Here is a 13,506-nt window from a genome sequence, read left to right on the forward strand (position 1 = left end):
CAGCATAGGAAAAGATGTTTATATGCCATTTTGACACGAATACATATTAATAAATGACATTTTCATGTGTGAAAGTCTTTAGGTTAACATAAATGCAGATATGCCTACTTGTAATAACAAAAAACAACATAATTATCGTTTTGAAATATTAAACCTGTCAATACAGTACGAGATATTCTGTAGCCTATTTTGCCGTCAGTGCCAAATATATGTATGGTCAATAGGCTACTGCCGACGTTGTCTTTGCTGTATCAATAGGCAATATATTTATATTTAACATGAAGTATAGGGCTTCCCAGCAGCAGCAGCGCCGCGTCAGACACGCTTCTGGTGTGCAAAGACAGAGAAAACCCTGCGCAGCCGCCCCGCGGCTGACACGCAGCAGAAACGCCACGCTTGCAGTGTGTCTCCGGCCTTAGGTATCTTGTAAGTATTCAATGAGTGAATTAATTTACAACAATTTATATTTTTAATGTCTTAAATCACGCACAGCCTGTCAGGAAATCATACATCATACATACTTTAAATAGGCTATTAGCATAAAACAATTACTTAGTTAATGATTGCTATCAACACACCTTCCATCCCTTTATTCTTGTATGGTGTTCGGGTCCGTCGGGTCGGTTTCGTTTTTTATCAAAAGAAATATGGAGCCAGAATGGTGACTTTAAAATTTGGCATCACAAATTAAAATGGTCATTGAAAACAAAAGCAGAACTGAAAAAGGAAACATTGGCATTGAAACATTTGCACTGAAAACAGTTGCATTGGCATTGAAACAAGTATTGGCACTGAAAAAATAAAAGAATTAAAATCTTATTCTTTTATTGTATTTGGGATTTATTTGTATTTTTCAATGACAATCTTCAGATTTTTTCTTCATGTCACTCTTTTTCAGTGACAGATTTTTTTACAGTTTTTTTTCAATGTCACTGATTTTCAGTTTCAACTTTCTTTCACTGTTTTGACCATAGACAGTAAAAGAAATGGACAGAGTGTTCCCACAGACTTCAACGGCCGAAAATGAGGTCAATCAGAGGCACTCACTTCCTGATGGCTGAGCGAACTGCGCAGGCTCAGACTGAGCTTGACGACGTAGATGTGACGTGAGCCTCCTGTCGGACAGCTGTAGGTCTTCTAGTAGATGTGGAAAGTGAAAGCTGAATCACGTTGTTTAAATATTTTCTCCCGTTGCTTTTGGCTCACTATGGGCTTCTCCCCATTCTTCCCCCTTGACTTTATCAGACTTCATGTCTCCACGTCCCCCTGACTGTCTCATAGACAGTAAAAGATTGCCTGCGAGCGTCTCCTCAGGTCTATACGGTAATTTCTCAACTGTGCGACAGAGTCGCGTTGGTTATGACGCAATCGTTTGCCTATTTTTACAAAAACAGCTTCTGCGGGGCGATAGTGTAAGATACAAGGTAATAGAGCCTTTTATGCATTGTCGTGTTTCTTTAGAAATAAACAATGGACAAATGGAGTCTTTAAACGTCTCAGATGTAAAGTTATTCACTGTCAAAGTGACTCAAAAATGAATGGGAGTCAATGGGATGCTAACAGCAGGTGATGGCTTGGTTAGCAATGGCAGCCCCTAGGGGTGGAAAGCTTTCCGAGTAATAGATTACCCCCTTGGTTTTGATGTGGAGAGGGGCGGGGTAAGTAGAGCGTAGTTTGCATATCATTTGCATATAGGTATACTGAAGAAATAGGCCGAACGTCACTTTACTGGAACCCGTCGTCAGCTCTGAAGCCTCTATGGTGGCATGATAAAAATGTCCAGTTTAACTGGAACATCCAAGCCCATGTAAGTCTGTTTTTTTCTCTGCCATTTACATGTTTATTCAAGTGCAACCTGGCCGGTTTGGTTAACTTTTAACGGCCGTTTTGCTGGGTTTTTTTCCGACATCGACTAGAACGTGTTGGCTAACTTAACTAGTGGATAATGCAGGGTAAGAAATAAACACCGGTCAAGCACCATATGCAACGAACAAGGCTAAAAGTCTGGTTTAATTGGCAAAAAATAAATTAACGTTAGGTGTCTGTCGGCAGGGCTGGACTGGGGCTAAAATTCGGCTCTGGCATTCCCATCCCATCCGGCCCATGAGTTCCCTGTGAATGTTTTTTCTGGGGTTGGGGCCTTAAATTGGCGTATATAAATAAAACTAGTACAAGGACAAGTAATGATAGATATTACCGAATTTTCTGCAAATGCAGATAAACTTAATATTGCTTTTTTTGTCACACAGAAATGGCCTTGGCAGTAAAGCACTGATGATTTTGAGCTAGGATGCAGTAAAGTAAATTTACTGCTTTTAAATGCTGTCATCATTTACTCACTCTCGCGTCATGTATGACTGTACGACTTCTGTGAAACACAAAAGAAGATGTTTTGAAGAATGTTGGCAACCAAGCCATTTTGGTTAGGCTACCATTTGAATATTGTATGAACAAAAAAACAGACTCAAAATATTTTAATTTATGCTACACAGAAATAAATAAAGTTTAACTGTAGGCCAGTTTCATTTAAATGTAAGATCATGGTAGTCACAGGGTTAAAAACATAGACTGTACAAACCTTGCTCCTCATTATATGGCTTTATGGTTTCTAAAACTATATAAAACATATATAATAAACTATTATAATTGTAATTAAAAAAAGGTAAACACCTGTAGAAAACACAAAAACAGCCCTATAAAAGTGATTTATATTCTGCAATATTAATTTAATATAGCAACATTTTTAATAAACGTTTCTTCCAAAACACCATATTTCTTCGCCGTAAGCTGCAATGTAAATTGTGGTTGTGGTAAAGTGAAACGTTTGTGTGTATTGCCGTTTTCCACTTTACCTCGTCATGAATACATGCTCGCAGCTGTTTTCAGCTGATTCAACACAGTAGTGTTTCCATATCATACAATAAAACAAAATAAGTCAAAGTGGCGTATAAAGCAGTATTTAAACGCAGCGTATGTTCATCAGCGGCTGTGCTGTGCGGATATTCACCTTTGCAGTTCCATGCTCTCAAATACTAATAAATAAATAGAAAAAAGTGCCTAATATGGAGGGGAGGTCTCTCTCACTTCGGTTTGTCAATTCAGAAGACAAAACAATGGGCCGCTGTCGCTGCATGTTGTCAGTGGTACAAAAAAAAAAAAACTTTTTACATTTTTTAAAACACTACTGGCCCCCAAGTGCGTCGGCCGGAGTATGATGTACTCATGTTAAGTATGAGTACATCACAACAGTGGCTAACAGTAACATGCCAGATTACCAGTCCTGTCTGTCGGTATATACCTGTTGCTGCTAAGTATGAGTACATCACAACAGTGGCTAACAGTAACATAGCCTGGGACGTTAACACTGACATGATAAACAGCAGGGCTTCGGCTGTTTAAGTTACACTACTGACATCCCCAACCACACGCACACACACACACACACCGGAGAGCCCCTATAGTTCGGCTTAAACGCAGGTAACGTTACACAGTAACTGCCAGTGCCGCGAATGTGCTTCTATCTGTATTTAATGGTAGTTAGCGTTAAGTCTCCAGCCCTGTGAAGTCTCCTTTCTTTTTCTTTAGGAGTTAGAGGCCAGTGTTATTGCTGCTGCACAAGGCCTCATAAACGTGCTAACGCAAAACGTTCAGCAGCATCACACCCCAGCACAGCAGAATCCAGTGCCGTCACATGAGCACCAGAATCGACAACAAGCACAAACAACAAAATAAAATGTGCAGGAGGAGATGGCCAGGTTTCTTTACACTTATTTGTGATCATTTGTTGGACTTATTTGATGGAGAATTGTATTTCATAGTGTTGATTTATACACTTGTGTTATCCCCCTAAACATGCAGGTCGTCTCCTGGCTTCTTTGCCAAAAGGAAAGGCAAAAACCGCTTTTCACCCTTACAAACCACTCCAGGGAAGCCGAAAGTCTGTAAGACATTCAGTGTGTATGTATATTTGGTTAATAAGGGCTGTACCAGCATGCCTTCTGCAGCTGAAGAGCTGAAGTTGCAACCCAGTCACACGGCAATTCGTGATATGGTCACGTAAATTAATCTATTTATTCGTGGCAGGGACACGTTTATTTCGTTATTTTCGTAAATCCAGCACGTTTCTCAAACTAATGCATTTCAATTTGATGCATCTTTCGTGCAATAGCACGATTCTTTCTGAGAGTCGGGCAGCAGCAGGGAAGCTGTTTAATCAACATTTATTCACGAGATCTTATCACGGTTTATATATGTTAATTATGTATTATTTTCTCGGTCTTTTTCTGTAATTATTTCGAAGCTGGGTTGCTTTGCTGTTTATTGATATTTTTAAGACTATACAACGCTACATCTATCAACATTTATTTCGATGTTATCATTGTATTCATTCATTTCTTTATTTTAATAATATTATTTCGGTCTTATTACCGGTGAAATATTACAGTAAGCCAGAACATGGTCCGAGTGGGGCTTTTATTTAAACTATAGTGTCTATATTGTTTACAGTATATGTGTAAAAGTAATGTGTCAAGGACTTCATATTAAATTCTGTAATTTTAAACATTCAAATAAAAAATAAAAAAACCATTGCGCTTCTTACAGCAAAAAGGTAGGCCTACATGTTGTCACTAGCTATACAATAAGTTGACGTTGCTCAGTTTATATATATATATGCTCCACTCCAAGGAGTTTCTTCTGATGCCCTGTTGAAATAATAAAAATAATTTTAATTAATTTAATTTACTTTTTCGGTCTGCTTTTTTTTTTTTTTTTTTTTTTTTTTTTTTTTTTTACAATATCCGGATGATACGGCGCTCTCCTCAATTACTTCCCCTCTGGAGTCGTTGATTAAGGTAGGCTACAATTATTACTTCATGAACAAGCCTATATTATATAATTCGATTAAATAGGCTAACGTTACATGCAAAAGTGTAGTCAAGTATGTAACGTTATGTTGTATTGTCATGACTGCATTATGCCCTATTTAATTTTTTTGTGACATTGCTTTGGTGTTTCCATTTGTCTGATATAAAACCTTTTAAAATGCTTACTGCAAAATATTCGGTTCAGGTTTTTACGGTTGTAATCCTGCAACGTAATCGTGTTTAATTATCCGGACTTCTTTCAGTGGATTGCCCTCTAGAGTCTAGACTAGAGACCTACGCGGAACGGAGGATTTTGTCCCGCTCCCGCAAGATTTTGTCCCGCTCCCGCCGAAATATATATTGTTTTCGCCCGCGGGTAAACGTAGCCTATAAGTTTTTTGTTTTTTTAAATACATTGCATATTCTGCCTGCTACTGTTATTTTTTCACTTGCTCCCCCTTGCTATATATATATAGCCCCTTGATATATATATATATATGTATGTATGTATGTATGTATGTATGTATATATATATATATATATATATATATATATATATATATATATATATGTATTCAATTCAAGATTGCTTTATTGGCATGAATGTAAAAATACAATATTGCCAAAGCGAATTGCATAAATAATAATACACATTGACATAAATAATAATAAGATATAATAATAAAAGAAAATATTACAACACAGTATAACATAACTTGAACTTAAATATATATATATATATATATACATACATATAAAGGAAAATAAACAAATGGTTGCATTTGGATGAACGCGAACTTAGAACATAGAAATACAGTAAAAAAAAGAAAAGAAAAGAAATGTAGGTCCCGTGGGAGTGCAGGTCTCTACTCCACCAGACTCTGAGTGAACAGAACTGCGTCCATTTTAGTTTTTGAGATCTTCAGTGCTCATTAAAAAATAAAATTATATTTAGCTGCACCATCACAAATTTTTTTATATTTTATCCATTGTTACGTAAATTCATTGTCTCTGTCCCATTAACTCCCTTCCCCTAAATGAGTGTTGTTTTTTGTTTTTAGATTCTACCAACCTACTACCAACCTACCCTGCTAGTAGATCACCAAACCCAAAGGCACTTTTAAGCGCCAACCAATCTGGATTTGAGCACTATTTGTCTTTCGGTCTGTCTCTCATCTCTGTCTGCCCCTCTGTCCATCTCAGTGTCTGTCCTTCTTTTTCTATCTGCCCCTCTGTCAGTTTCTGTGATGGCCACTACACGTGTCACCAACTCTCAAGATGACAGTTACATGGAGGGGAGACGGATGGCTCTTGAAATGAGCTTGGAACATGTTTTGACTGAAGCCAGGGTAGGTGTTTTTTTAGGTGTTGAATTTTCGGATGCAATGAAGTGGAGTGCCTACATCAGGTCCTATTCTATGTTTTGCCACGTACAAAAAAAATAACTATCCATTGTATCTTAATGGATGAAGAAATATTAGACTATAATAATCACTCTGTAGCTTATTAGAAAACAGTATTTTATAAGGCTTTTATATGAGCCTTGGTACCCAAGACTCATTCAGTCTGTGATAACATATAGCTGCTCTCAATTGTTAAAAAAATTCATGAAAGGGGTGTAGAGTTGATTTTTACTTTTGAACTCCTTGGTCAAGCCAAACTTAATGAATTGATCAAGGATTCTTTCTTTAATCCCCCCCCCCCCCCCCCCCCTTAAAAATGGATAAATTATAAAGTGTATGGTAAGAGGTTTTTCTTCTTATCAATTGCATCTTTTGTTAAAAATAAATTAACAGCCTAATCATGATTTACACTTCAACCCCCAGAAAGAATCCCAGGAGCAGAGGCAAGTTGCCCCTCCACCAATCCCAAAAAAGGTGTGTTTGGGGCTTGGCAAGCCAAGGGGGAGGCGTGGAGGGCGGCCTAAAGCCTCAGCTAACGGTAATAATAATAATAGTACTTGGTTACACTTCATTATCATGAAATCAAGTTGTATTGCTGGTAGACTTGCGTAACATGTACTTGTATCCAGATAATAAGCTTATTATAATGAGGTTGAACCATGTGAAATATGTTAATGCAGTATTTGTTTTGATAACAGTATTGTATTGGATCCACAGGTTAATTGTACTATTATTTTGATTTATTATTTCCAAGTTCTGTTGTTATTTATTTTTTAAATGTAATTTCCCCTGTATTTGAAATGTATAGAAATGTAGATTCAACCAAAAAAGTATTCATTGGTGGTATAAATTGGTTTTGTTCCTCTGTGTGCTGTTGTAGTTACACTCAACCAGATTGGGAACTACCTGCTTACTGAAGAGCTTCCTGCAGCCAAACTTGATCCTCAAATGGAATTTGGTAAAATATGGTCAAATACATCTGAATTATTATTAGGTAATTTTCTGAAGAAGATCTGAAAGCAGGGTTCACACAAATCCTGGAACACCTGTATCATTGAAGACTAGATTGTCCTGGCAATCCTGGCAAAAAATGTAAAAACTCGAAAGCTCGCCAAACCTCCCATGCCTAGTTACGGGCTGCTAAGCCACGATTGGCCTGTGGCGGTTTTCAGGCATGTCCTAGCGAAGGGCCCATTGTACCCATATCAACTGCTTATAAATCAGCAAAGCCAGAAATTATGTCCACAATGAGTCCTATTATTGAACCACTTTTTTGTAGTAGTTAAAATTTTGTCCCAATGGAATTCCGTCTCAATTTTCACGTTGATACAATTTACCCTGATCCATGTTTCAAAGAATGCTGAATTTTGCTTTAGACTATGGGAAAGTTGCTTTAGAAAAGTTCTGAAATTTATGTTACCGAAAGCATTGGCAAGATATTTACCCATTATTACGAAATCTTAGATCTGCATAAAAAATGGTCCAAATTTATATTTGTCTTTGCAGAAAAAAACATGGAGAGCCTCTCTGCTATGATGTCTGACTCCCCTGAAATTCAGAGGGCATCATCATCATGGACTTTCAGGCAGCAGCAAGCCTCACAAAGATGGAAGGAGGCAAGGCCATTCCACCTTAATTGCCTCATCCAAACACAGGATGTTGGCCAACCATTTTGTAGCCATTGCAGCAAGCCTGCGGTTGTTAGGTGAGATCTCATTAATGTTCTTTCATACTTTTAGGTTTTTAGAGTGCATCACTAATTGATGTCTTCATGTTTCTGATAAACTGCATGTTTATGGTGGAATCAGGGCTGTTTAAAAGAGCTGATTCAATGACTAAATTGGTTCATTGATTTTGTTCCTAGATGCAGAGAGTGTCTGCCAGATCAGTGGTTCTGTGAAACCTGCGATACCAAGAATCACAGGAGATGGCCACTCCACGATAGGGAGTCAGTCCTTCAGGGCTTTTTTAAAGCTATTCCCCCATCCACATATTTTGTAAAAGGGGAGGGAGGATACAGCTCACACAACCAAGGTAGGTAATTGCTAAACTCTTTTGTACTCTTGTCTAATTAATCTAGTTGGGTAATTTTGTTTATTTTTCCTTTGCTAGCTTGTATTTTGCCAATGGTGAGAGTAACTCAAAAATGTCCCTGTGAAGTCTCCAGCATAACTGTGTCACCTGGCAAAGCAGTAATTTTCATTTCCATCAATGGTAATATTTCTAAACTCTTATTGAAAATCTTTTTGTCATTATGATAAAACAAACAAATATATACTTATTTGAACTGTGCTGGTGTGATTCTATTCAAGATGTAGCCCACGTGTCTTAAAGTGTGCCAGCTGATTGTTTCTAAAAGCTCAGGTATCCATGGGTTTGTTTTCTTATAACCCAAGGGCGGTATGACATGCACCAGCCATTGTTTGCATGCCAAACATGCCAGCAGCAGTGGGCTCCAGAGTTCATGGACCTCGTAAACAGTGGATACTGGCCAGCTACCACCAGCTCTTCTATATTGTATTCCCTAAATCTTTTCAGCAGTGTAAGAGAACTAAAAATCATTGCACCGGCACTGTCCAGACAAGCCTTTGCAAAGCTGCTGGAGCATCGTACAAAGTGTGGTGGGCGGGTTAGTGTTCATCATATAATAGAATTGCATACCATATGTAGACATCTCCAAAGTAACATTTAATATAATGCATCTTTCAGTCAGGACCAGTGTGTGGAGACACGCTGCAGCGCAGCTTCCTGGAGTTTTCATATTGTGCTTTTGAGGAAGATAACTTGTCCTGTGGTGCACCTTTCACCTGCCCCGCTTGCACCCCAGACATGCTGGCAATCTCTGTGGATGGCAACAGGAAGCTATACAGGTTCCTCAGAAACGGAAGGTGATATTTTTTTCTTCCAGGATAGATTGATCTGGATTTTTTTGGTATTCAATATTCAGCATGGATAAATGTTCTGTTTCGTTTCTTCCTCAGCTCTGACTCTTCTTTTTTTGAAGGGGCATTTATCGCAGAAGACACATCTGTGTCTGCATTTGTTGATGTCTTGCATAAAGCTGTGAAACAGGCAGGTTTCAAATTATTTGTTAATTAAATTACTATGCTTTTACAGCCCAATTTTCTTTGCATTGGTGAAAAACTGCCCTCAAATTCAAAATACAAGGTATTTTGTATTACATACAAAATACAGTATGTTTATAGTGTGTTTAATTTACATCACAGCTACCTGGACAAGGCAGATGTGGGAGCTCCACATGGACAGCAGCGAAGGAGACTTCTAGGAGAACCTTCAAGTTGGACGAAGAGGGCATGGAGGTTGCGGTGTGTCGGCATGGTTTCCTCCTTAAAGCGCTTGCATTACATTTATAGATATATACAGTAACTTGAGCCCTTTTGAGACACGGTGCTCTCAGAAACAGAGAATTACTATATAGCATTGGTATGTAACAATATTTTATGGGTTTTTGTTCTCTCTGACTTTGAATGATTTGCCTTGTATTTTAGAAATTACATTTTATTTGTACTTTTTGTTTTGTTAGGCAAAAGTGTCAAAAGAAAGTGGTCGGAAGAAGAGGTTGGAGCAGTTGAAAAGCATGATGCATTTCATACGCAGCTGTCGAGTTCCTGGGAAGACGGACTGTGTCTCATACCTGTTGGCCGAACCTCAGGCACTGAAAAACAGAGACTGGTCTGCTATCAAGTTTTTCATTAATAAGAGAATTGCTGCTCTGAAAAGACAACAGAGTTGGTAGGACAGATTTTTCTGTGCAAGTACACATTGTTAAATAAATGAGTTTAAGACCCTCTTTGATTTTTGCAAGAATTGTTTTGTTAGGGCATCAGTTCTGGGACCTCAGTTCCATTGCCTAACACTAAATGTCAACTGATCTCACAGAATTCGGTGAAATGAACACGGAACCTTACCTCAAAAATCCGTGGTAGTTTCACGGAATCGCCGAAAATTCTGTAATGGGTTCACAGAAGTGATGCCTATGTAAGTCAATGACAGGCAGCATCCGTGGTCCACACACGGATTCCCTGTTCTAACACCTTATATTCGTCAGTTTGATTCAGTCAGCATCATTTATTTACATTTCTTTTTCTTTTTATTCAGACACGTTTTGAACACGTAACTCCATCCTTTCCCTAAACCTACCAATTTGTGTATTATAAAAAACAGGATATAACAGGCAGATACACAGATACTGCAGGCACAATTTATTCAGAAACTACAAATATTCCAAATGATCCAAGGCCAAACGATTGATTTGTGTGAATTTTTTTGGAAAATCCCCCAAAAACGATCAGTACCGTTGAGTCCATCATGATTTAGACATCAGTGTGTGTTGCTCAGGACTTAGTTTTCACCATGGTCTCAATATGTAGGCATGATTTAGATATCAGTGTGTGTGTGTGTGTGTGTGTAGCTCAGGACTTAGATTTCACCATGGTCCCAATATGTAGGCATGATTTAGATATCAGTGTGTGTGTGTGTGTGTGTGTTGCTCAGGACTTAGATTTCACCATGGTCCCAATATGTAGGCATGATTTAGACATCAGTGTGTGTGTGTGTGTGTGTGTGTGTGTGTGTGTGTGTGTGTGTGTGTGTGTGTGTGTGTGTGTGTGTGTGTGTGTGTGTGTGTGTGTGTGTGTGTGTGTGTGTGTGTGTGTGTCCTGAAATGTGATGAAATTAATATTTATCCTCATATGTAGGTAAAATATCAGGTTGTGCAAAAATATGCTGTAAATTAAAATCTTAACAGATGACTGTCATAACATGGCCATTGGCAATCTAAAACAGTTTTCAGCTTGGCTCTAGCAGCTTTAGAAAGGCATGTCCTCATATATAATGCATTTTTCATAAGTACCTGTTTATCACAAAAACGTGTGTGTGTGTGTGTGTGTGTGTGTGTGTGTGTGTGTGTGTGTGTGTGTGATGGGTAGGTTTAGGGGCAGGGGCAGTGTAGGGGAATAGAAAATACTTTACGGTTTGTACAGTATAAAAACCATTACATCTATGGAGAGTCCCCACAAAGATAGTGAACCAGACGTGTGTGTGTGTTTATTTATTTTTTTTAATTATAAAAACACAACCAACCAGGGGCGTAGCCATCTTTTCAGAAGTGAGGGGGACAGAAATGTCGTAATGCCATTTATTTAGTTTTGGACCAATATAATTTATTGCATCTCTTGCTTTTAATTGGGCAAGATATCAAATACACTGCTGAACAATAACCACTAATTAATATCTATATATAACATTATCCTCCTATTTTTTGTGCCAATTTTATGATTGGGTTATATACTACAAACACTTGTGCATTAAGACTCCACAGATTTTATGCAATGTAAAAAAATATTTTTAAAAAAAAGTGTCATTTATTCCTGTGATCAAAGCTGAATTTATCGTCATTACTCCAGTCTTACTTTTGTTGATCAGACATGCATTAAATTGATCACAAGTGATATTTTTAATATTACAAAAGTTAATAATTTATTAAATAAATGTCCATTGAACTTTCTATTCATTAAAGAATCCTGAAAAATAACATGTAGGCTATCCTGGTTTCCACAACATTTTTAAGCTTCACAACTGTTTTCAACACAGATAATAATCATAAATGTTTCGTGATTATGAAATCCTCATATGAGAGTGATTAGTGAAGGATCATGTGGCACTGAAGACTGGAGTAATGATGATAAATTCAGCTTTGATCACAGGAATAAATTACTATATATTCACATAGGAAAAAAAGCTGTTTTAATTTGTAATAATATTTCAAAATATTACTGTTTAACTATTTTTGATTACATAAATGCAGCCTTGGTGAGCAGAAGATACTAAACATTAAAAGCTGCTTTATTATTCAGGCTACTTTATTGTCAATAAATAGCCTACATTGAGATGACTTGAAAAACACACATAAAGCATATATTTTCGCAATCGTCTGATTGTCGTCGTCATGTTTCATCATCATAACGATTGTTTTCCTTCAGCTGCAGCTCCAGCGTGACTGGATATTACCACTACGAATACACTTTTGGACTTTCTGTGAGAGAGCGCCCTCCTCATATTTAGATTCGAATAAAATTACATGTCATGCATAGATAATTTTTTGTCTCTGTATTTAAATCTCGATGTAGGCTATTCACATTGGTTCCTATGTAAATACACTTGCCCGTGACCTCAATAAGCGCGCTATCAACCGAGATTAAAGAAAGCTGTTTTTAGCGTCCCTGTTACCTTGCCCGCCCCCGCACAGGGTAACGCTGGTTCGAATCCCACTCGGAGCGGGTCGACTAGGATCGGTGAGACCCAGTAAAAGTGCGGGGGACGAAAATACATTTTATTAAAAGTGAGGGGGACACGTCCCCCGCGTCCCCCGCGTAATCTACGCCCATGTAACCAACATATAAAAACCTTGATACAAGGGGCACCAAGTAAAATCTTGCCTAGGGCAGCAAATTGGTCAGGGCCGGCCCTGGTCGGTGGTGTATTTTTAAGAACTACTCAGAGCACATTAAGCATGTTAATTTACTTCAGCAATCTCATAATACTGCGCCGATCCGTGATTCAGCTTACTTTAGTTCATTGTGAAGCCCTGATTAAAGGGTGCAGGTTACTTTAATCCCCATTAGATTGCCTTGCATTCATGGGGAGAATGATAGAGACAAATATGCTGTGCCATCGGTTCTGTTCAAAAATATTGTTAATGATAGCCCATACATATTATTTTCAAGGCATTGTATGGTTAGTTTACGACCAAATGAGCCACAACAATGACCGATCGCGTTGCACGAGCAGGTTTTGCGTCCCATACGCGTTCGTCTGCTCTAAACACGCTTACACAAAAATGAAAAAGAGAAAAATACTGCACCCAATCGTCATCGAAAAAGCATAACCATATATCCCTGCAATGAATGCTTGATGTAGTTATGACGCCAGAATGGTGATGAAGAACACTGTGGTATCTTTGATAACTGTGGCAAGGGGGGCGTGGTTCAGCGAGGTCTGCAGCGGGAGAGAGAGCCGCGGGACAAGCGGTAAGTGAGTGGGTTGGAAGCAGATTAATAACTAGGGCCGGGACTCGATTAAAAAAATTAATCTAATTAATTAGAGGCTTTGTAATTAATTAATCGAAATTAATCGCATTTTAATCGCATATAAATATTTTACCTGAGAACAATGAGAAGTAATTTTTCACATGTATTTTTAGTATACCATTGAATAAT

The 13,506-nt window shown here is 38.0% G+C and overlaps 2 protein-coding genes across 2 annotated transcripts in view; both read left to right on the forward strand.

The window, feature by feature from the left end:
* LOC137049032 (chemotaxis regulatory protein ChePep-like) overlaps positions 1 to 13,506 on the forward strand; it is a 341,058-nt gene that overhangs the window by 81,021 nt on the left and 246,531 nt on the right. The window lies entirely within an intron of this gene.
* LOC137049027 (uncharacterized) lies at positions 1,946 to 9,642 on the forward strand. Its single transcript, XM_067427422.1, has 9 exons — positions 1,946 to 1,952; positions 7,149 to 7,226; positions 7,775 to 7,973; positions 8,133 to 8,302; positions 8,381 to 8,482; positions 8,665 to 8,897; positions 8,978 to 9,156; positions 9,250 to 9,340; positions 9,496 to 9,642. Exons 1-9 carry the CDS (start codon positions 1,946 to 1,948, stop codon positions 9,640 to 9,642), a joined length of 1,206 nt encoding a protein of 401 aa, XP_067283523.1.

The sequence above is a fragment of the Pseudorasbora parva genome, chromosome 20 (assembly GCF_024679245.1).
Source record: "Pseudorasbora parva isolate DD20220531a chromosome 20, ASM2467924v1, whole genome shotgun sequence".
Taxonomy (NCBI): domain Eukaryota; kingdom Metazoa; phylum Chordata; class Actinopteri; order Cypriniformes; family Gobionidae; genus Pseudorasbora; species Pseudorasbora parva.